The sequence below is a fragment of the Centruroides sculpturatus genome, unplaced genomic scaffold (assembly GCF_000671375.1).
Source record: "Centruroides sculpturatus isolate CEXI.00-Female unplaced genomic scaffold, Cexi_2.0 scaffold89, whole genome shotgun sequence".
Classification (NCBI taxonomy): domain Eukaryota; kingdom Metazoa; phylum Arthropoda; class Arachnida; order Scorpiones; family Buthidae; genus Centruroides; species Centruroides sculpturatus.
The window spans coordinates 1,021,565-1,047,934 of NW_019384460.1; the positions used below are offsets into that span (position 1 = coordinate 1,021,565).

The 26,370-nt window shown below is 30.2% G+C and overlaps 1 protein-coding gene across 1 annotated transcript in view; it reads right to left on the bottom strand.

Annotated features, from left to right (window-relative positions):
- Positions 1-2,431: 2,431 nt before the first annotated feature.
- LOC111620848 (tectonic-2-like) overlaps positions 2,432-26,370 on the bottom strand; it is a 93,807-nt gene continuing 69,868 nt past the window's right edge. The window contains exons 9-12 of the mRNA XM_023362846.1: positions 7,055-7,162; positions 6,826-6,972; positions 4,531-4,659; positions 2,432-3,762 (exon numbers count right to left, since the gene is read on the bottom strand). Coding sequence (XP_023218614.1) covers positions 3,585-3,762; positions 4,531-4,659; positions 6,826-6,972; positions 7,055-7,162 — 562 coding nt within the window. The 3' untranslated portion in view covers positions 2,432-3,584. The remainder of the gene's footprint in view (positions 3,763-4,530; positions 4,660-6,825; positions 6,973-7,054; positions 7,163-26,370) is intronic.

Consider the following 26,370-nt stretch of genomic DNA (forward strand, 5'->3'; position numbering starts at 1 on the left):
CAACTGTCAGAAGCTTTAAATTCAAAATCTGTAAATTGTTGTGCTGCTGCTAAAGCCCACTGTTGTAAATTCCGAGTAGTCACTTGTTGATAATTCTCTCGGGCTTCAACAAAACGATCACGTGTCCAGGAATTGATTGTTTCGTACTTATCAAATTGATTTCCTCCTTTTTTTATCTCTTCTTCCCATTGGGATAAATATTCCTTCTTTTTTAACCGGCTGCATCCTTTTTTTTGCAATGTTTGTAGATTCCACGTGGGGTGAGCCTTTGCGATATTAACAACTTTAATTTTGTAATCAAAAGAAAGATGGTCTACCTCTCTCTTTTTTTTTTTTTCCTTCTGGTTCATACTCATCTGATAAGCTATATTCATGATAAATTGTCTGGTGATATTGATCAAAGTGAAAAAAAATCTTTTAATATTCCATATTAACATTTAACTAAAGAATTCTCTACTATAGCTGTTATTGATTATCCTTTAATTGTTTTTGTTAAAAAAAAAAAATATCATAAAACAGTGTGATTAGTGGAACATATTTTGTAAAAAACTTTTTCTAGTCACTAGTTATGACTATATACAGATACTACTGTATGATACAGTGTGTATATGCTGTATATAAATATAAATATATATATATATAAATATATAAATTAACATGCTCTGTAGAAATGCAGTCAACTTCGCTACTACGCAGTCCAGATTAGAGGAAATCCGCTCTGTAATCTGCTTTAATCTGTTTTTGTAATCTCGACCAGTTGGCATTTCATCTTTTATAACGGAAAATTTCTTTGGCCATATGCTAATTTTCAAAAAACAGGCATTTTAACATAATTCACAGATTGTATTTTTAATAAAAAGGCAACCAAATGTCGTTAAATTTTTAACAACCGTTACACACGAGGCAATTTTTTAATCGGGAGAATGATCAGTTTGCCAAATTGCGGCGTGGTAGTGGCTTGGTTAATTTAAATTCTTCGAATTGGATTCCTTAATCGAGGGTGGCTGCTTGAGAAAAAAGTACACCTTGCGTCGTTTTTTATATAAATTGTTGTTTCGTAACGTCTCGAGATGTTCACGCAGTTGTTAAAACTACGATCCTATCAAAAGATATTTAAATATAGTAAAAAAAATAATAATAATAAAAATAGATATTTTATGCTGCGATTTGTTTCCTCCGAATCAGATTTTGAATAACTTTTTATATTCTTGTTCGTATTTTTTAAATTCTTCTTCGAATTAGAACCAAAGATTACAATATGCAAAGATGAGAGTACAAAAAAAACAAAGAAAATTCTATCATATTTTCGATCACGAACCTCCGACACTTGACATATCAGTACTACTCGTTTGTGATCGTTTAAGAAAGAAGAAAAAAAACATATAACAATACTTATTTCCATTAATAAATGAGCCATTTTCAAATTTAGCCATAGGGTTGTACAGTTCGTCATTCTGTTTCTTTGTCTGATTTCATGTAGTATTCTCTGACTTATTTAATGTATTTATTTGTGCTTTCTTTTGCATACAAATTGTGTAATTTTAGCGAGTGCTTTACAAGAAAAACTAGCCAACTATTTACATAAATGATATCGATATACTGACGTCGATCGTACGTGACAAATTAACTGCGCAGTTGATTACTATTAGCAGGTGCCTAATTAAACTCACTGAAATAATTTTATTGTTAATATGCCTTCACGTTGCTGCGTAGTTAAATTGTCATGCAATTAGAGTCTAATATTAAGTACTGGAATTAGAAAATGACTACTATGCAACTTAAGTGTCGACTAGCGAATTTCCGTTTCTTATTTCGTCGAATCTTCGTAAAGGTTTTTCTCATTTTTTGTAACAGAGTCAAGGAAGACTCAATTAAAAATCTGGCACTTTCTGTTTTTTGTACACCCGAGTGACTCGGAATGCTCGGATTGTATCCGAGTCGCAAGCTCGACAGAGACGATTCCAAAACCTCTTTGTTGTGCGTAAAGTGAGCCACATTTAAATATATGTAAGCAATAATTGGAGAGCAGGTAGCAAATAGGAAAGTGTTCTCCATTACCAAAATCAAATAAGTCTACCTCATTAGGTAAATGTTTCATTCCTTTCTTGGTATTGAGTTGGTAAGGTTAGATTCGAAACTCTTACATTCGAAATTTCCATTCAAAGCATAGAAGAGGATAATTTACCTATGCATTTCGGAATTTATTTGTCAAAATTTAAAAAGTTGTGCCTTGTACTAAACTCCAAAATTTTGTCAACTCGTAAACTTTTATTATCGATTAAAAATATACGGCACATTTACGTACATTCGTATTGCTGTTTGATTGGAAATTTTTCCGTTTTTTGACGTTAATTTACCTGTGTTTACAAGTGTCTCGATAAGTAAACATTATGATAATTATGAGTATTTGAAATAGTCTTTGGTAGTATGTAAATGTTTAAAAAAATGATAAACTTAATTCCAGTTCTGTAATTTTAAGTCGCACGTTTATAGTTTTGAGAATGTAATTGCATTTAAATAAAACTGGAATTTTTAAACTTGCTTTATCAACTATAATCTGTAAAAAAGCTTGTGATGTAATGTTTTTATATGCTATTTGTGCAATGAAATTAAAAGTCTGACTACAACTGTATTTTGTGTCTTCATTTTTGCATGAGCTCTTGTAGTGAATATAACGTAGAATATGTGATAAGTATTTAAACAGTGGCCGAATGTCTGTAGTTGGTCATGGGGTTTGTACCTAACCAAGATTGCTTATCATAGAGAAAATCTGGAAAACTGCACGCAGCCAGAGAGACAAGATTCCCACGAAAGTCCTCTCGAGTGGTACCTCCTCTCTGGCAGATCGCCCACATGTTGCAATACCTTATCCTATCAGTCCTACCTAACAAATAACCTAATTTTGAATTCAAACTGCAAGAAAGTTATCATGATCCCATGGTTTTTTTTGGAAGTCCATTGAGTCTTCTGAAGCCAAAATCATTGTAGTTCGAGAACAGTGCATGCTACTATTAATGGTTAGATGATTGAATGCAGTTGTAAATTTACCATTGCTAATTTGGCTATTTTATAACTGCTATTTGGTATAGTTATGGAAGTATTCCTCACCTTTAACTTATGGAACCTGTATGAAATCATATATATGAAGTAAATGTGTGTTTTGATTATCATAAACTACTGTTAAACATTAAGTGGTGTTTTTTATGTGTGAAGTGACTGTAAAAAATTGGTACATCAAACACATTTATGATGGCAATGGGTATGTTGTCGTTGTCAATCAATCAATATGAGGCATCTGCATACAAAGTTTGTGTGATGTGTGATCAGTCATGTCACGTAAACTTAACACATCTGGGCTTTGTATTGATAAATTAATATGAGGCACTGTAATGGTTGTATCTTGTACTATAAGATCTGACGTGTCACGGGACATGAAGCGAGTGATGTTTTATCATGGAGAATATGGATTAAATTATAGAATCTTAATGGCCACTCCAGTATTTTCACCATTTTCAGAAGAATATCTCTCTAACAACGTTATACCAAATTATACTTTTCAGAATATTTAAAACTGAAGCATAATTTTAATAAAACTGTTTTCTAGTCAACCACAAGAGTGGCAAAACAAAGAGGAGTATCATAACGGACCAGAAGGAAACGTGGAAAACCAAGTCCGACCGAAACGAGGCGGCAAAGGGATAAAACAACTCCTCAAAACATATTTCTCTATTGCAGTACTCTATCTCTCCATAATCCCAGAATCTAGAGAGAAAACAGATTTTTAAATTACTAATTAGTACACAAAATTAATTGTAATTAAAACTTTGTTAATGTTAATAGTAAATTCTAAATTGCAGCACGTTATATATTATAATTTTAAGATAACAAAATTCTTATTTATGAAATAATTGACTACAATCCAGTATGCATCGAACGGCACCGGTTCTGCGACATACTAAAATGTGTTTTGACATTCACCAAGTTCGTCAGTGGATATGGTGAGCTCCAACAAAGCAATGTGGGCCATCTCCACAGTTATATTATAAATGCCATTTCTACTGTGTTATTTTGACAAAATGGTCTGCAAATGCCATTATTGAGCAGTTAGGCTGCCAGATATTCGAGTAATAGCTTATTAAACCATTTGCTGGTGCATCACTCATGGCCGAGTTTGATGCATACTGGAATGTACCCGTTGAATGAAACACTTTCTAGAAATTTTAGTGTGTCTTGAGAAAATTGTAGTGTTACAACAGAAGCAAAATTTATAGAAATTGTTTTTATACTTTAATGTAATGCATGTTAAAATTCTGTCACTTTTATTTACATTAATTGTAGAGCCATGATTAATTTGTCTATATAATTCCATTATAGAGGTCCTTCCAAAAAATTTGGAAAATTTCATGCTTGGTAACTAAATAAACTGAGCCGACACTTTAAACATGGTCTTTTCTATTGACGTGCAGTGATTGTTTTTTTTTACCGGATAAAACTTTAAAAGATTTAAAATTATTTTTATTATTGCCATACCTCTTTGTTCTTTTTGTCTTCCAAGGTGCGCAAACAAAGTTGACACTGCTGGTCAAAGGAAAAGAAGGAATGTCTTCCACTCCGCATCCGTTAATGCTACAGTGTGGCGTCCACGACTTCAAATGATACCTGAAGGATATTTAATTTAATAATTATGAATTTTTGTGTGTTTCTTAAATATATTTCAATGATGCATGTCGTATGGTAGATTAATTTGGAGATTCTAAAAAATTAAATTGACACTGACTTATTTTAATGATAATTAGACTATACAAAGCACTAAATCTATGTAAATTAGTAGGACAAGTGCAACAGTTAACACAAGTACGGCACTTTGTGTAAATCCCAAATTGTTATTTATATCAAAAAGAATGGAAATTGCATACATGACTCTGCTCTGTGGATACTAAGAGGAGAGTTTTACCAGGCTCACAATGGGGTAACCAAGTATCGGGAATGGTATTCTACACATTTGGGACACCCTCCACAGAAATTTTTGGGATCATTCACCAGGATTCAATCCCACAAGCAGTGGTGCAGTGGAGCTGAGAATGAAGGGAAGAGTGTTATTGTAGGAAACACTGCTTCTTGCCATCCTGGTGTAGAAATTTGTTTGACAAGAGCTCAAAGTTTAAAGTACAAATGACTAAATTTAAAATTTTCAAACACATTTGACAAAAATATACACAATCAGAAAATTGTTTAATGATTTTATTCTTACATTTTAAACTGAACAACATGAAACAATTCAAAGTTTTTTTCTTAATCCTTCATGTTACGGTTCTACAACATTAATGTTTATTAATTTTATCTATATAAATAACTTTTTATTGTGTGTAATGGATTAGTAACACTTATAAAATGAGAACCCTTTGAATCCAAAAAAGCACAAAAGAAAAATGGCAAGAAAATGCCATGCATATGTGTGTTTGCATCTGTTTTGCTTAATATCTCAGGACGGATTGAAGATAAAAGTCATGAAATTTGGCACAGTAGTTTGTATATAAGGGGCTTGATGCTATTAAATTTTGGTTGGGAAAGATCAAGGGGATGGAGAGATAGAGGGTGGTCAGGTGTCATATTGTGGAAAGAATCAGACTTAATGAATATTTTAATTGTTAGCATTTGTAGTGTTTTATAAAACTCATCTTCACCCTCAAAATTAAGTCTTTTGCTATTTTATAATAATTAAAAATATATAAAGCTTTTTATAACAAAATCCGTAACAGATGGCGCCACATACAATTTTAGTTATTTTGATTAATTAGTAATTACTAGCATAAATATAACACTACTTAATCCGACAATCGTTTTAATAAATAAATTCGGTTTTTTGGGTCCCCCTCGTGCAATTGTCATAAAGGGGTTTGGTTTTAAGGATAGCATTTTCTAGTAGGAAATGATATATGCAAATTTTTTATCATTTCTCGGACAAGGCACGGATATTGTATAAAACACACTAAGAAACAAGTTAAGCAACAGAACAGAAAAACTGAAGAAATACACCTAAATTCCCATTAAAATGTCTCTCATTCTCATTAAAGACAGGACCAGATGTCTCTGGCTTGCCGGGATGGAAAAAAAAGCAATGAAAGATACCATTATGCAATGTATAGCAGACAATATATGTGAAGTACAGTCGACCCCCTATAACACTGTTGATTTTTCCGTTTTATATGAATTCCATGTTGTACGAGTCACTTAGATTTTATAAATACCTGTGCCGGGCTGTGAACGGCTCAAATTTGTAAAATCTAAGTGACTCGTATAACATGGAATTCATATAAAACGGAAAAATCTACAGTGTTATAGGGGGTCGACTGTAGTGTTATGCTATAACAAACAAGTATTTCAAACTACTTCACACGTATTGAGAATGGGCCGAGTTTTATACAGTCCACTGCATAATGTTGCATTTCTGCAATACTTAATTCAATAATACCGATTAACCGAACGTCCAATTATCCGAACCACCGTTTGACCTTTCCCTCCCGCTGATGTCACACTGCAATTCTCTTAAGTCGTGCGACTATTTTCTGTGACAGATCCAAATGAACGGGAACATAATTTAAAGTTTTAGTATGAGTTTAATGGATGATAAGTGGGAATCCCGATCCTTCCTCTTTAAATAAAGGACGATAAGTCAAAACCCCCAAATCCTCCTTAAAGGATGATGAGTGGGAATTCCAATTTCTCAAATTGAAAAACTTAAAATATAGAACAACATCAACATGATTATTAATGGTTAATTATACCCAAATATAATTGACCATTTTGGTATACTTTGGTACTTACTTAACAAAGGAACCGAGTATGCGCCAAATGGACCTTCCATTAATTCTTCCAACTTCCGCATACACAATTTGCACTTGCAGATGATAAGGTAAGTCGTGGCACGTTTCCAAAGTTCCCCTCTCCGAATCTTCGCTCTCATTTAAATTACTGTTAAAACGAATAAACATCCGAAATATTATAATAAAAATTAATTACAATTCGAGAATTTAATTGTAATTAATTTAATTACCTGACGATAATTTTAAGAAAGTCCGAGATATTTTCGAGGTCCGGATTTCCTCCCTTACTGATGTAATTTGCTTGATAAAGATCTTTGAATAGATTCATCAGATCCCATCTGAAAATAGTTAAATCTCAGTTAAAATTCAGTTTTACATCATCATCATCATCATCGATGATTTAATACAGAATTTCTTCAAGTTTTGTACGTAAATTGAGAAATTTTCACCATAGAAAATGCTGATTTATGGCGTAAAACGGGATTTTTATGAATTTTTGAAGTATTTATGGCTCATTTTTACTCACAATAACTATCATTGGTTGGTTTCAAAGCTGAAAATCTTCCACAGAAGATGATTACACAGGAAGATTGTATTGTGTTTGTTATAAATATACTTCTACGAGGGTGTTTTTATGTAACATTTGGTGTTATGAGAATAAAAGGTGATGACACACTTAATTTTCTTGAATCTTTCTTCTGGAGTTTAGGACATTTTTCTCAAATTTCAGTACTTTGTTACAAAAACAAAGAATTTTATGTATTGAGTACGTGTTTATAAATTCAGAATAAAACAAAGAATTTCAATACTTTCGTTCATTTGTCATTTATCAAGGCCCTTCAGAGAAGCCCAGGCTTTCTGTGAGGCTCGAACTTTATTTCTAGACCCTACAAAGACTAAGAAGAACACTGGAAAGAGTAGTTTCTAACAAACGTCCTTCTGGACGGGTGGTAGGGCTCTAAACGTGGTATGTTCCCCCAATATTTTTGTACCACGAAGTATAAACGAGTACGGTACACAGTAGATACGCTTTAAACACCACTACGATAAATTTTTAGCTGTCATTGGCCCCAATCCACAATATCCACGCTTGTTTTTGAGGCCTCCTTTGTGTTGTCCGGAGTCTTCCTTTCGTAGGGCCTGCCTAGCGTACCAATTATACATTACTTTAATTACGGAAACAATATTACGTGAAATTCCTGTATATAAAGACACGATATTCTGTTACGAAACACGGAAACACGAGCCATTTCCTTCTCCCCCCCGTATCTGGCACGAAGCCAGAATTTTTTTAAATAAAAAAAAATCGCATTCAATGCTATTTTTCTAACGTAAATGTCATCACATTTTATGTTTAAATCGCATGCAATTTAAAAAAAAAAAAAAACACGGGCCATTTAACAGGTGAGCAACACAACTTACGTTAATCAATTTAATTGGGATGTTCCTTAATTATTTCATCAATAAATTCATTTTCTTCTTTTTTTTTAATGATGAATGTTGCATTCGCGGAAAGATAATTGCATTTATACGAGGGGAATGTTGCATTCTCGTGTTGATAAAGGGAAAATGTTGCATTCTGGTCTATAAAACTGCATTTATACGGGGAAGAATGTTGCATTCTGGTCGAGATAATTGCATTTATACGAGGGGAATATTGCATTCTCGTGTAGATAAAGGCATTTTTATCAGGGGAAATGTTGCATTCTCGTCTAGAAAAATTCATTTATACGAGGAGAAATGTTTGCATTCCGTAAAGATAACTGCATTGTTATCGGGAAGAATATTGCATTCTTACGAGTACAATTGCATTTGCACTAAGATAATTACTGCATTACAAAACCCAATTAATGATTATTCATTCATCGATTCAGATAATTTAATAACAAATGAATAAGAATGGAATAAAGCAATTGCAGGAACAGAACGATTAAAAACTTAAATGTCAGTCACGTCGACAGATAGCAGCAGTCGACAATAAACGGAAACAATTTATGCTTATCTGCAAGACATTGCAGCATTTCTCCAATAGTAAATTCGCTCGTCTATTAATATTCTACACCAATAATTAGGGAAGAAAAATTACAGAATTTGATAGAAAAAAAAAATACCCGAAAGTTTCATCTTCCTCGACAGAACTCATAAAACTTTCATTTAATATTCTCTCCTCTAAATACTTTTAATCACTTGACCTTTAATATATTAAACTTTTAAAAAGAAATTACAGTGTATATACAGTTAAACATGCATATTGATACTACAGCCTGTTCTTCTGTTATACAATATATTTTATGCCCGTTTATTTTACTTTATAAATAGGCCCATAATTTGACACCAGATTTTAACACAGCAAAACTCTATCTCCATTCAGAATTTTCTAAACACGACAAGGTGATTAAGAATTCTAAACAATCGGCTCTTTCGTATAAATCCTTACAATACCCATTATATTGTCATCGTTAAGAGGTAATGACACGGAATTCTTAGGGTGAAATTCATAGCCCCAAGTCGGACATCCTGCAATTAATACTACAATATCAACAATATAATTAGAAATTGAACGATTAGTAAAGTTATATCAGAGAATTCTAATGTTAAAGTATAGCAATTATTCTGGTTTAATTAATAAGAGGCTTGCATGAAAGTGTGGCTTGATAGATTCTATAATTAATGTCAATTATAATAAGAGAGTTAATTGATCATCGTCGTGAATTTTCCTTCCGAATGTAATTTAAGATAAAGAAGCTTCAGCTCTATAACCGATATAATTGTCAAAAAAAAAGCGTTTTTTATGTTCTGTAACATGAAATAACATTAAAAATATGGGTTCTTACAGTCGACTCCCTATAACATTGTTGATAATTCCGTTTTATATGAATTCCATGTTGTACGAATCACTTAGATTTTACAAATACGTGTGCCGGGCTGTAAACGGATCACGTATTTGTAAAATCTAAGTACTCGTACAACATGGAATTCATATAAAACGGAATTATCAACAGTGTTATAGGGGGGTCGACTTTACTTTCAAATATTGTTAAAGTATTATCATCGTTTTTTAAGGCGACCTCTGAATCGTGCCAGTTCACCCTGCACCGAAAATCTAGGGTTCCGTGATATGGCCTAAAGTTAAATTTCGATATTCTTAGTTAAGAAATAATTAAAAGATTGATTTGGGGACCCCAGGTAATGGCCCTTTTTTGCCCATAGGATAAAGCTTTAATGTGATTTATTAAGTTCAATTTGGCTATTTAATATTGAGCTTAATAAATAAAGGAGGGGGGTAGTAAAATCACCGACAAAATATTCGTTTAAAAAGAGATCCTTACGCTCAATGACATAAAATTAATATAAAGAAATAAGAAATGTAACCTTCACCATTAACAAAAAGCAGTGTTAAGCTGAACAATACTAACAAAGAAGGATTTGTGTTCACCAACACAAAGTAATAGTTCATAAAAAAATCACAATCAATAAAAAAAATGACAAAAAAATTCATATTTTCCAACAATTTCTCTAGTTTCTAACATGCTTTTAACACGTCCAACACCATTATTATTCAATCCATCTTCATCTTTTAACAATTAATATACAAAAGAAAAAAAAAACTTATTGTGTGACGTATATTTTATTATGTATTTTTTTATTATCCAATAAAGTAATCTGAGGATTATTTATGCAAATTCTCGACAGCTGATTAATACAATTTGATGTTTTTAAAGTGCAAAATGCATTAAAATCTGCTGAAAGTTTGGCAAACTTTTTGAACATTTAAAAAAAAATTTACATAAAATATACTCTTAAAATTCAATTTAATAAAGATTTTTTGAGGCCTCATAAAGTTAAAAGTGTCTCTTTGTTATTAAAATAATAATAAATTTGAAAGCTTTAAGATATAAGCTTTAGCTTATGTATAAATCTGATTAAATAATAAAAGCATAAACCTTTGAGGCCTCTTTAAATGTGAGGCCCGAACTAAATGGCCCCTGTAATAGAATCTAGATATAGGGATATTGCTGTCTCCCCTGTGACTGCTTGTTATCTAGATTTTAAAGTTTGTAAGTTAGATATTATACATGTCACGCAAGTGTTAACTCTTATCAAACTTTAAATTATTATCCAATTTCATACTTGAAAGGATTTATGATTTATTATCCTCATACAATACTCTATCTAGACCCATATTTGATATAATAATTTAGAATGGTGATTGAAGAGAAAACTATCATAAAGTTTTGTAAACAGGCAAAAAGAATATGTAATTTGTTTTTATACAGGATGGACTGAAAGTCAGTTAACCACTCTAAAAGGCTAAATATTGCCTCATTCAAATACTTTATGACATAGCAAATTTTACAAAAACTATTGAAATTATTTATGATTCATATTTGCAAGTATGCACACAGTTAAATGACTTTTGGGCCATTGTGTGTAGAAAAGTATTAAATTTAGGAAGAAAGAATAAATTAATAATTCAAATAGACAATTACAGCCTTGAATCCTTTGCTATGGACTTCAGGAAACTAGATTTAAAATTAACCGAACAATCCACAGGGCAATCATATTGCTTATCACTGTCAAACTAGAGAACGGCACAATGCACAATTCTAATCATAACCGATGGTATTCACTATGGAGCATTATATAGGCAAAAATTTCTAAACTCCAACTTATTTCAAGGTCTAAGAACAGCTATTGGAGATTACTTTAACGTCTCGGGTTCCATAACATCCAAAATAACATGGAAAACATTTAAAATTTGTGCAGAAAGGAGAGGGAAACATACAGATAGCTTCTAAATTAACATAAGGGCTTTGTGACTATTCTGTAATCAGTGCCACAAATTAATAGCTAATTTATAATTAATATCTTAAACAAGCCTACAAACATATGTAACATCAGAAATAAATTTAATGCTAATTTATTAGCATTATTAAAAAAAATAGAGTATTTATTATAATGTACTGTACTACATTCATAATTCTTCTTAATCATAGAGTTAATAATTCATTAAGTAATATGAGCAATTAGCAATGAAATATATAAATGAAACTGCAATTCAATCTTTACAATGGTTGACTGACTTTTGGACAACTCTGCATGTTACTGGAATATCAATTTAGTTTTCATTATTAATCATATATCAGAAACACTACTGTAATTATTGTATATTGAATTATGACAAGGAGTAATAATTGTATTTAAGATTAAAAACACTTTCTTTTTTTAAATATTTTTGAAAAAATTAAAAAAAAAAGAGTTTAATCTAGACCACTTCGCGCCAGTCGTATCTTTAAAGTCATTCATCAGTTTTACTCTGCCGAGCCAAGGCAATTTCGAAACAGAAAAATCAATTTTCTATAAGCCAAAAATGATTGAGTGTCTTATTACTCATACCTGCCTCTTGCTAATATTTAAAAATCCTTATTTTATTATTATTATTATTATTTACTTTCTTTAACATTAAAATTTTATTTATACTTAAAAATAAAATCATTCAATTTGATGATTAATTTATTTAAAGATTAATCATGTATAATGACTTTAGTAAAATATTATTATAAACAAATTTAGATATTGTTTTAATGCATTTAATAATAATGATTTTTATTACTAATTTTTAATTAAAAAAATAATAAATTAAATCAATTTGTTTATCATAAATATTAGATAATTGCTTTTTCTTTTACTCTAATGAATTTTGTATAAGATCTTTTAATGTCCTCTTCCTCTATAATGCTTAATTAGTTTCTTTAACTAAAATATATGCACTTTATAATTAAATATGTTTAATTTTCTTTTAATGAATGTAAAATTTTGTAAAGAATGTAATTACAAATATTTATGATTTTTAATTTTTGCTTTGTGTCTACTTGATTCTTAGTGGTCCAGTATGGAAGAATTCTTTGATTTAAGGAAATTATGTAGGAATTTTTTAATCAGATTTTTAGCCATTTATGAAGAATTCCTACACAAATGGCTATAGATTTTTTAGGAGAATTTACAGCCATTTATGTAGGAATTCTTTAGGAAAAGCTATAACCATTTATGAAGGAATTCTCTAACAGAAGGAAACCGTAATTGAATTCTTTAAGCATTTATAGGCACTTATTAAGAAGTTTTTCAACAAAATCTACACCCATTTATGAAGTAACTCCTTGACGGAATTCTTTAACAGAAGAAAGTCGCCAACGATTTCTTCGGGCGGAAGCAATTTATGAAGGAATTCTTTAACATAATTCACTTGTAAACGATTAGAAGTTACTCATACATACAAAATAAATTTACATCAATTAACTTAATAAAAATTTTATAAATCTGATTAAATAATAAAAGCATAAACCTTTGAGGCCTCTTTAAATGTGAGGCCCGAACTAAATGGCCCCTGTAATAGAATCTAGATATAGGGATATTGCTGTCTCCCCTGTGACTGCTTGTTATCTAGATTTTAAAGTTTGTAAGTTAGATATTATACATGTCACGCAAGTGTTAACTCTTATCAAACTTTAAATTATTATCCAATTTCATACTTGAAAGGATTTATGATTTATTATCCTCATACAATACTCTATCTAGACCCATATTTGATATAATAATTTAGAATGGTGATTGAAGAGAAAACTATCATAAAGTTTTGTAAACAGGCAAAAAGAATATGTAATTTGTTTTTATACAGGATGGACTGAAAGTCAGTTAACCACTCTAAAAGGCTAAATATTGCCTCATTCAAATACTTTATGACATAGCAAATTTTACAAAAACTATTGAAATTATTTATGATTCATATTTGCAAGTATGCACACAGTTAAATGACTTTTGGGCCATTGTGTGTAGAAAAGTATTAAATTTAGGAAGAAAGAATAAATTAATAATTCAAATAGACAATTACAGCCTTGAATCCTTTGCTATGGACTTCAGGAAACTAGATTTAAAATTAACCGAACAATCCACAGGGCAATCATATTGCTTATCACTGTCAAACTAGAGAACGGCACAATGCACAATTCTAATCATAACCGATGGTATTCACTATGGAGCATTATATAGGCAAAAATTTCTAAACTCCAACTTATTTCAAGGTCTAAGAACAGCTATTGGAGATTACTTTAACGTCTCGGGTTCCATAACATCCAAAATAACATGGAAAACATTTAAAATTTGTGCAGAAAGGAGAGGGAAACATACAGATAGCTTCTAAATTAACATAAGGGCTTTGTGACTATTCTGTAATCAGTGCCACAAATTAATAGCTAATTTATAATTAATATCTTAAACAAGCCTACAAACATATGTAACATCAGAAATAAATTTAATGCTAATTTATTAGCATTATTAAAAAAAAATAGAGTATTTATTATAATGTACTGTACTACATTCATAATTCTTCTTAATCATAGAGTTAATAATTCATTAAGTAATATGAGCAATTAGCAATGAAATATATAAATGAAACTGCAATTCAATCTTTACAATGGTTGACTGACTTTTGGACAACTCTGCATGTTACTGGAATATCNAGGAGGAGGAGGAGGTGGGGGATGTAGCAAAGTCGCGCGTGTGTGCATTTGACATTTAACTTTGGCGACAACACGGAATCAGTAGGACACCCATTACCACACTACACAAAATACAGAAGTAACTTAATACAGTATAGTTGGCGACTCACGTAATCTCCCAAGAGCACACTCAAACCAACATCACTTTAGTAAAGTGGAAAAAATAAGAAAAATAAAATAAAATAAAATAAAAACATATAAAAAAAAAAAACTATACTCCTTTTTACGACATCACACTTTACCTTTGGAAGCTAACTCGGTATATCAATAAAGGAACTGCATCTTAAAGAGAGGGAGAGGGAGGAAAAAAAAGTAAAATTAAACATCTAGGTGACATTATAAACCTTTAATCCGACAGAAGATCTTTAACAGGAAGTTGGTAGCTTTCTTTAGAGAAGTGTATCGATTTTTCTTCTTCCATATTTTAACATACTTTGCATATCGAATCGAAGCTGAGGAATTTATTAACTCCTTCCTAATGCTTTTATTTTGAAAACGTGAGCGGTTTAAATTGCTATATTAAATTGAAATCCATGAAAACAGTAAATTAAATATTAAAAAAAAACCGTTCCTTAAAAGGTTAAACGGTGTTTTTAGAAGTGATTCAAAAAAGGTGCTGCCACGTCTTCAACAAGATCCATACTCTAAGATGGAGTGAAATCGTTGTAAATGTCGAAAAAAATCTAAAAAAAATTAGTTCTTAATTCGGAATTTATTCAAGTTTTAGCATATTTTGCAGCGTACAGTTCAAAATTTATTCACATTTTAAAATAATTTGCATAACGAAGCACAGAAGCTGAGGAATTTATTAACTCCTTAATGCTTTTATTTTGAAAACGTGAGTGGTTTAAATAGCTGTAATAAATTAAAACCTATAAAATCACTAAATTAAATATTTAAAAAACCTTTTCTTCTTGGAAATAATGTAAAAAAATATTTCTTTAAAAGATTAAATAGTGTTTTTAGAAGTGCTTCAACAAGATCCATACTCTAAGATAGCGTGAATTCGTTGTAGATGTCGGAAAAAACAACCTAAAATAAATTAATTCGGAATTTATTGAAGTTTTAGCATATTTTGCAACGTGCAATTTAAAATTTGTCCATATTTTAAAATAATTTGCATACGGAATAAGCCGAGGAACTTATTAACTCCTTCCTAATGCTTTAACTTTGAAGACGTAATGCAGTTTAAATAGCAACCTGTAAGTTAAAAAATATATATAAAAAAACAACATATTAAATATTAAATAAGTTTTTCCTTCTCGAAAATATTCTAAAGATGTCTTTATTTAAAAGATTAAATGATTTTTTTTGAAGCGCTTCAACATGGTGCTGTCACATCAACTTGTTGAGAACGTCAGAAACTTGTGGTAAATGTCAAAAAAATTTAAATTAAATAAGTTTTTAACTTAAAATTTATTATTTTTAAAAGGTTTTTATTGGTGATAAAGTTTAAATTATATAATTTTCTTGATTTTCTATACATTAACTTAAAAATTCGTTATAATTGATGGACTCATCCGGATTAAAATTAACGTTTTAAATTGTAATTTTTAATATTTTAATTGTGTTTTTTTGAAGATAAGCTCACCCGTGATTAATTTCTAACGATATTTTACGAAGAATTTTATAAAATTTTGTTATAATCAGCAATAAATTGAAAGAAGAAGGATATACAAAAAGCATCAAAAACTGCGGCAGTTTCTAAAATAATTTATCATTTACAAGTTTATGTGGAAAAATATTTAAGAAATAATTCTAGAAACATAATTTAATCCGATTTATTCAATATAATGCCAATTTAGCTTACAATCTTAACCGTGAAAGTACGATCTCTCCTAAAATAGTTCATAAAAAAAAATTAGATTTAGGGGGAAAAAAGCATAAAAAACAATAAATTTAAAAAAAAAAGTTAGTAGAATGCTCTTAACAGTTTCATTTTTTATATCATAAAAAATTTCTTATGGATTTTTAAGATAGCAATTCATAATATGAGATTATCGAGAGATGGAGCATCGTTGGAAGAGAGGGATTACAATAATGATGCATCCAGTGGAAACCCCGTGGAACAGTTACTATGGCAACAAGCTCCAATGTATGTAAGAGAGAATATTTCATTAGATAAAGCTACTTTTCACTCCCGTGATTTTATATGTATAAATATATATTAATAAATTCCTCTACGTATTCCCTTCATGTTTAAAGATTACTTGTCACAAGTTATAATTAAGAAAACTTATTGCCTTCAACGTTTGCTATTAAACAGAGAGAATAGCATTTATTGCTTGCTTAATGAAATTCGAAATCCTTATTAGCAGCCAGAAATTTTCCCTTAATTGATATCATCGAAGATAGGTTTACATTATCTTAAACATAATTTACTCCCTTATTAGAGTGGGATCTATATCTTTAATATACTTAATTAAGTATAATGAAAAAGTATAAGGTTATTTCTCTTCATTCATGGAAATTTAAAAAAAAAATGCAATTTGCAATTTTCACGTTTATGCCTAATAAATTTTAATTTATAAATTTGTAATTTTATTCAAATGATTAAAAAATTAATTGTGTTGGCTTAAACACGATTATGTACAGTATATGTTAACAGTGTTTGTTTTCTACCCTGAATTATTAAAAATTCATCCTCTTAAAATTATTAAAAATCCCTTAAAATTCCCTAAAACGATTAAAAAATCTTCTGAAAATGATTAAAAATCACTGAAAAATTCCCTAAAATGAACAAAATTCCCTTAAACATTTCCTAAAATTATTTAAAATCGTTTAAAAATTCCCTAAAACAAATAAAATTCCCTTAAATATTCCCTAAAATTATTTAAAATCCCTTAAAAATTCCCTAGAACGATTTAAAAAATCCATTAAAATTCCCTAAAATGATTAAAATTTCCTTTAAAATTATTTAAAATCCCTTAAAAATTCCCTAAAACGATTTTAAAAATCCATTAAAATTCCCTTTAAAATTATTTAAAATCCCTTAAAAACTCCCTGAAAATGATTAAATATTCCCATAATTTCCTGAATATTATTAAAAAAAATTAGTTATAAGTAAATAAATACAGTATAAATTTTACAAATTTTCTCTCATTTACAATTCTGAAAGTTCAAAAATATAATTTTTTTCGATAAAAAGAAAAAAATACAAAGAATAAATTTGTCATATCCAGAAATTTGCAGACAAATTTATTTTCTGCATTTCTTTTATCTAAAAAATTATATTTCCTGAGTTTTCTAAGATAGAAGAATTGTAAATAAGTAAAATTTTTCTGTATAATTTCTTCAGAATTAAACTTAAAATTATAAAGAAATTTTATAATTTTTATATAAAAATCTTTATATAATCTAAAAATAACATGCAATTTAAATTCGTAATTTTTAGATTAAAAAAAAACTAAAAGAAATTGTAAGAATTAATTATAAATGTTATAAAATTTTAAAACCTGAGCCTTTAGATTAGAACCTTAGGATTATTTCATTTTTATTAAATAAAAATGCCATAAATTTAATGTAAAAAAATTTTTTTTTAGATTTCTTTAATATCATTTACAATCAATTTTTACAAATTTCCTTGTAAAAAGAAGGAAAAAATTAATTTACACAGATTTTTTAGAGTACAGTCGACCCCCTATAACACTGTTGATTATTCCGTTTTATATGAATTCCATGTTGTACGAGTCACTTAGATTTTACAAATAAGTGTGCCGGGCTGTGAACGGTTCACGTATTTGTAAAATCTAAGTGACTCGTACAACATGAAATTCATATAAAACGGAATAATCAACAGTGTTATAGGAGGGTGGACTGTAAAAATTATATTTTAAAAGACTATAAAAGACATTTTATGTAACTTATATCATTTTAAAAGAGATTTTTAGAATTTATAAATACATTTTTAAAGAGATTTTAGAATTTATACAGAATTCTTTAGGGAAAAAAAAAATTATATTTTACCAATTTTTTCAGAGAAATTCTTAAAATTTATGCAGTTTTTTAAGAGAGAAAATCAGTTTTAAAGATGTTTTTAATATTTAAACACATTTTTAGATATGTTTTTTAGGATTTACACAGAATTCTTTACAATAAAAATCACATTTTAACAAATGTTTTTTAACAGAGAAATTCAATCTGTTAGACAGAAACTCACATTTAAAAGAGTTTTTGGGTATTTACACATAATTTTAGGAATTTTTTAGAAGTTTTAAGACAGATTCTTAAATTTATTCAGTGTTTTTTTTTTTTACAGTATTTATTCTTAAGAAAGAAAATCAAATTTATTCAGAAAATTGTAAAATACAGATATGGGTCTGTATTTTTAGACAGGAAACTGTAAATGAGAATAAAACTCTCATTTATTATTTGGATGTTTTCTTGTTAAATTTTCAAAGTATTCTTGTATATTTTTTTTTTATTTGTTAGACGTTTCCTAAAGGAGGATCTTATGATACCATACAACATCTTCGGCATTTATAAAGATTATATATGATGGCAGTGGTACAATTTATGTATTTTTCTTGTAATCCAATGCAACAACATCTGTTTGAGATTTCGTGTTAGACTCTTTCTTCTTTTTTTCGTATTTTTATATAATAATAATATAAAAAAAAAAGATTTGAAGTAACGTGATTCATAACTTGATTATAATGCTAACTACCATACAAAATGTATGGTTAAAGTAGATAATCAAATTGAAAATAAATCAGGATTATTATAATCTACTTATCAAATTGATAAATGAAAGAGGAGATTATTTTTTTAAATTACTAAAGAAAAAATAAATAAAAATCTTCAACGTTTCTATCATATTTTTGAAAATTCAAATTAAGTTAATTTAAATTTCTGGCCTTAAAATTTGACAATCAAATTAAACTGTTTTACTTTCCTTGGTGTTATATATAACAGAGAGAAAGTATGACGATTAGTCAAAAAATGCCCTCCAAAATTTTTTATTTTTGCACTGGGGGTAATCTTGAAACATCGAGAAATGGAATAAATTTGGGGTTTATTTTTCCCCTGTATGTATGGGTGTTTGTATGTGTATTTGTGTGGGGTGTGGAACACGGTTTTGTTTACCCTGTTTGAAGCTTAATAACTCCTGTAGATTTCGTCGAAAATTTCTCAAATTTTGCAGGTGGATTGGTGTATTAGGGGGATTGATGCTGTTAAATTTTGGTGGTTAAAGGTCGACGGGGTGAAGAGATAAAGGCGTTCATGTATCGCATCTCGAACGGGAGACGATATATGACACCCTGTATCTCTTCATCCCCTCGCCCTCTAACCGCCAAAATTTAACAGCATCAATGTCCCTAATACGCAAACCATCCTACAAAATTTCATAAATTTTCATCAAAAGGAACAGGAGTTATTAAGCTTCAAATTGGGTGAACAAAACTTCCAGTTTTCGTCACAGCGCTCTCAATTTTAGTAGTGTCTTGTCCCTGTATATCATACTTTTCCTATTAACAATGGAGTCGTGCCAGTCATCTATCTTACTCCGTTTGGGAAAAAACTTTTGAATTGAAATGGCGTGACTGCCGATCAAAACCGTAAGTTCGTATATAGTTAACCGGGGCCTCCTTCTCCTAAGCTTTCCACATCCGGTTTCGACTTTCATTTATCTAACTCGGTTCTCGAGATTAAGGAAGAACACACAGACAACCAGACGGACGCCAGTGGAAATTTATAGGTGTACAATTTTTGAAAATTGCAGCCCAAAAGTCTTGGGATATTTTGACTCCCGAAAGATTTTTTGGCTGAAATTTCAAACAAAAGCCAGGAAAGTAAAAGACATTATTGTTAGTTTTGAACTTTTTTTTAGGAGAAATAACTATTTTTAAAATTAAAAAAAAGCAGAAGTTTTGTATTTAATTGTACAAAATTATTCATTTAAAAAAACAAATTTTTTTGGAATTTTTATAATTTATGACACGTTAATACATAAACATTTAAACTTATGTATTTTTTAAATTGTACATTTGTTAGAGAATGTCAACATTTTAACTTAAATACATTCGTCTAAAAGAGTGAATAGTTATAGAGATGAAAAATTTATTCCTTTTTCCTCCATCTTTCTTTTCCGAGGGGATCAAATTACTCCAGTTTCTTGCATTTCATATGCAGAAATTCCCTGGAATCTCATTTACTCTAATACCACTTTTCTAAAAAATCAATGGATGTGTATGGAAAAATACAAAATCTTTTATATATATATATATATATATTTAATACTTTTTTCGTGAATTTTTTTTTTTGTTTTCCTTAAAAATAAATGCAATTTTTAAATGTCTTAAACACTTCCAGAAAGGTTTAGAGTGTTAATTCTGAGCACATTTTAAGGGGATTTCTAGAAAATTTTTTGCATTTTTAATTTACAAAATATATGTAAATATGGGATTTTATTAATTAATTAGCAAATCATCATTAAAAAAACACAAAAAAGTATTAATTTTTATGGTTTTGTTAGAGACACCAATAAAGTTCTCTGGTGAAATTTCGATGAAGAAAATGAGAAATTTTTAAGGTGATTTTTTAATAGAAAATCTTGAAAGTACTGGGGAAGACTCGAAAAAAGCTACAAAACACGTCATTTCTGAAGCAAACAACGGTATAAAGCGAAAAACGAAAATAAATCAAATTCCCAGATGTCACGTTATTGACAACTTGAAGCCTTTCAATTCTTTGATGATATTGAAAATAGGATGGGATATATTTTGAATTCTTTGGTATTTTCTAGTGGATTTGTGATATACGATTTCGGTGTTTACAACAGATTATATTAAAGTGATACACCCAAACATATTCTCGAGATTTTCGAGTTCTACCAATGCTCTTGAAAATCAATAAGATTTCCTACTTGTATACACTTATCTGCAAGAAATCAGCAATTATAAATGTATACAAAGAACGATTTTATTGATTTTTTAAGCGCAGCCGGTTTTCAAGGGTCTTGCTCGAATAATGTTCCGAAAATCAAAAGAATTTTATTCATTAATGCCAAATCAATAATTTATTAAAATTTGTTAACATTTATAGTTGCTTCTTGTTGATATAATTGCTAATCAACAGAAAAACGCATTATAAACAATTATAAATGTTAATTAATTCCATAGTTTGGCATTAATTTTTATGCATTTTACATGCAAAATCCAAGTTCAACGCTTGAAAATCAATAAAAATTGCTCTTAGTATACGTTTATAATTGCTGATATTCTTTAATTTATAAAAATTAAAACACCAAATAGACATAAAAAGCTTAAAAAGTTATTAATTTAATATTAAATAATAAAATTATTTTGATTTTCGGGCATTTTTTTCAAGAAAAGTATGGACTCGAAAATCAATAAGACTCGCTACTTGCAAATTGCTGATTTCTTTAAGATATAAACAGAAAAAGAATTATAAACAATGAAAAAATTTAAATGAATTTTTAATTTAATTATTAATTAATAAAATTCTCTCGATTACGCGCTAATGTATTTAAATAACATTAGCAAAGCTGTATAAATATAATCAACAAGAATAAACACTCGTTCTAGAAGAATATTTTGTTGATTCAACTAATGCATTGTCTAAAGTATTAAATAAATAAATAATCTACCATAAAGACATAGACTCTTTTTACTTTTAAATAAAATATTAAAGATCCTGACTTTTCAACAGATTAAACTTACAAAGAAAGAAAAAAAAATCCAACAGTGAGTTGTGTAACTTTCTCGGCGAAAAAAGTCATAATTACTTGTACCGCCATCTGTTATGAGATTTTAATAATTAATAAAAAGCTTTTTATATTCTTAATTGTTATAAGGTCAAAAAGAGCTTAATTTTAAAGCTAGATTTAAGTTTTATTTTAAAAAAAATTTTTGTAAATGTTAATAACGAGTAAAATCTTCGTTAAGTCCCACTGAAGATACGACACGTGATCTCTTATATTTCCCCACCCCTTCGACCTTTAACCACCAAAATTTAACAGCATCAATGCCCCTAATACACAAACCTCCTTGCAAAATTTCAGATATTTTTGACAAAAGGCACAGGAGTTATTAAGGTTCAAAGTGGGTGAACAAAATTGTGCCTCCTACAAACACGCTAACGTCCATATAAAAAAAATCACCCAAATTTTTTTCATTTCTCACGTTTCAAGATCCCTCGAGTCTAAAAACATGAAGATTTTTGGGGTCATTTTATATCCGATCGCCTCTGTTATAACTGACAGAAAGAAAAAAATGGCATCGAATTTCAAATTTAATATGAAGCTTAGGAGGAAAATAATTATGCGACTAAAATCCATGATAATTAATCAGCTTATGACGTTTGATAAACGGCTTCAAAAATTAAAAAAAAAAAAGAATCTTAATCCCAATTTTAAAGAGAAGATTCCACATTTTATTGGTTGCCGGATGTTAAAGCTGCTTTTCTGTTAAAAGATTAATGATAATGGCAGTCGAAGTTTATTGCTCATATATTTGATGATAACTGGTTCGTTGTCTGCTCTTATCATCCATTTTCTAGTTTTCTCGTTGATAAGCTTCTCAATACTTTCGAAAATGCTTTAAATAGCAAACGTATGCGGATTTTCTGATTGTGGAAACGTCGATTAACACTTGAATTATTGTCAAATTCTTCTAGAAAATGCAGTAAAAATTAATAAAACTAGGAAAAAATCTAAAAAAACACTGAATTGGATTTCCAGTTTTCTTGTAGTGGCCGAATGGATAGAAAACCTGAACACTGGTCGAGTTCGGCCCTGGTCAACGGATTTGTCACATGGAGTTTTCCGTGTTTTTTTACGTGTTTAACACCTAAATAGGGACTAGTTTACAGTAGAAAGTCCTGTGGAGAATCTCCCTCGGCAGTGGAGCGGTGCTGCAACAAACCGAATCCAAAACCATAACTTACGACAAGTCCTTGTCCTCCACATAGACGTGAAGCCCTAAGCTATAGCCCAACACTGGGTGAATGAATAAAACCACCGAACACTGGGCGTGGGTTCGTGCCTGCCAACGAGATGGTCACATGGCGTTTTATGGGTTTTCTTCTTTCACTAAATATGGATAAATTTCCTAAAAGTCCTCCAGGATGCACTTCTTAGGTAGAGCTCGTGGACCAGGCGCGAACCCACTATTAGTGTTAAGTGGTTTTATCACTACTCGGCCATTAGTGTGGCGCGGGGTGGAAGGAATGGGACCCGACTACCTACGAAAATTAAACCGAATGGATGGAATTAGGCAATGCAACACGTGGACGATGTGCTCAGAGGAGAGTACCACCTGGGAGGACCTTTCTACAGGAAGCTGGTGCTATAGAAATCGTGAAGACAACCCGAACCCACGACCAGCGTTCAGTATTTTTATCCACTCGACCATTAGTGAACCTCACGAAAAATATCTGAGATTTCTCGCTGGCCCAGATTCGATCCCAGATTCCCCAGATCGGTAATTTTGATGTCATATCCGAATTTCCAACCTGTGGGACCATCCGTAAATACTTGGATCAGTTAAAACATTGTAAAAAGACGATAGAAATTAATAAACCCAACAAAATATCCAAGAAATTAAGTCACGTTTCCAAAAATATGAAACTAATTTCAATAATATATCACGAAACGGGTCAGCAAAACCCAGTCACGAAACGGGTCAGAATAATCTAAATATTAATAAAACTTAAATGATTACTTGAGATTTCAACTGAAAATAACCTATTAAAATTGCGACATTATATGTGATTTAATCACAAATTTGAATATATTAATAATTAAATTTTTGTTTTCATCTGTGACATCGCGTGTAGAAAGTTCTACTTATATTTATAAAGTTTTTAATAAATATTTTTACTCTAACGATTGTTATGTATAAATATAACAGAGAGAAAGTATGATAATGGGTTAAAAAAAATAGTTGGGCTTTTTCTGTGTGTAGGGATATTAGTGTGTGGGGGGAGAAGGCAATTTTGTTCACCCATTTTGAAGCTTAAAAACCCCTCGAAAATTTTTGAAATTTTGCAAGGAGGTTTGTGTATTAGGGGCATTGATGCTGTTAAATTTTGGTGGTTAATTAAAGGTCGAGGGGTTAAAAACAACAACAGGGTGGATACGTGTTCACGTGTTACATCAACAGTATAAGATGATGCCAGGAAAATTCACGTGGTAACCCATTACGTGCGAACCCATCACGTATCAACAGTTTGCTGAAAGAATATTAAGGGATATAAACACACCTTAATTACAATATTTCCTTAAAAAAATAAACCCAAATAACCAAATTTAAATGGTATTTTTAATAAATAAAGTCTTAAATTATATAATTTGAAAAATTATTACGATATTTTCTTTAAGATACGAACGTTATTCCATAATTTATAAACCATTTTTATACTTTTCAATCTCTATAACTTTGGCATTATAAAATATAGAGAATTCGATTTTTTTCATGTGATAAAACCCAAGTTGAAATCCTAAATATCTAAAAAGAGAGAAGAAAAATCGATTTATATCTACATTAATAAATAAAAAGCCAAGTTAAAAATTCAAAGTGGGGGAAAAAACACAAAGAAGTGACATTTTTATCGCGATTTATGGAAAGAAACGGGCGTGAAATTTATTCCTGTAGCAGCGTTGAATGTTAAACAATCGAATCTTTTTTATAATCTAACCTTATAAATGGCATCTTGATACACGTTTAAAATCAAATTGTGGCTTCATCAATGTTTAAATTGTGAAAGATTTTTCTTTCACGCCACTTAATAATTTAACTTTTCTTACTTCCTTTCTCTTAGGTGTTTCAGGTTGGACTTTAAATATATATATATATATTTGACTTAAATGGCATTCTGTTTAAACTTCTTTGATTGAATGGAAGTTTATTTTAAAGTTTTGGTTTATTCTGAATAAGAATCTGAGAACGTGGCACTTTTGTAATTTTGTGCCCACTAATGTGGCCACTGGTGGGCACAAACTTACAAAGGTGCCAGTGATAAAACTACTTAACACTGGTGTCGTGGGTTCACAAGAATCCATTCAGTTAACGATCCAAATTTTTACATTTATATTTAGCCAAAGAGCATTGTTTGCATAACGGCAACGCGATTTGCCGAAGAGGGACTCCTCCAGAAGGACCTTCTACGGGAAATTGGCCCCTATTTAGGCGTTACTGACGTGAAGAACATCCAAAAAACTCCACCTGGCCAGTCCTTTGGCGATGCGCGAACCCAGGACCAACTTCAGTTTTTCAGTGGTTATATCCATTTGGCCACTGGTGAGAGAAAGTAGGATTGGATTGGGTTAATGGAATAAGGCAATGCATGGACAATCAACCGAGAAGGGGTGCCTCCTGCGAGAATTTCTATGAAAAACTGGCTCGTATTTAGATGTTCCCACGTAAAGAAAACTCGTAAAACTCCACGAGACAAGCCCGTTAGTTAGACGTGAACCAATGATCAGCGGGGAAAAAAATCACCAATAATCGGTCGTGGGTTCGTGCCAGCCAACGAGCTGGAAACGTTGCGTTTTCCGTGTTTTCTTTACGTGAGTAATACATAAATAGGAGCCAGTTTCCCGTAGAAAAGTCCTCTTGAAAGATCTTCCACGAAAAGATCCCCCGATGATCTGCAGAGGGGATGCCCACGTCGTATACAAATCGACATTTTATATATTTTAAATAAGATATTCAGTACCATCTTAACGAAGAAGGGAGGGAGGGAAAAAAAGGGAATTTTTAATGTCATTTATTAGGAAAGAACGTTTTTAATCTTTATAATTTATTGCCACTAATGACAAATTTTTTACTGTCTTAACCACAGCCATAAAAATTTTTGTTTTATTTTTTATTTTTGCAAAAATTTATGACCAAAGTGAGATAATACTCGCTAAAATTCATTTATATCTTTCAGTTAATTGATCCTGAAAATGCCTTTTTTTATTACTTTCTAGCTTATATATAGGCTATATATATTTTTTAACGTTGAAAAATTAATAATTTTTGAAG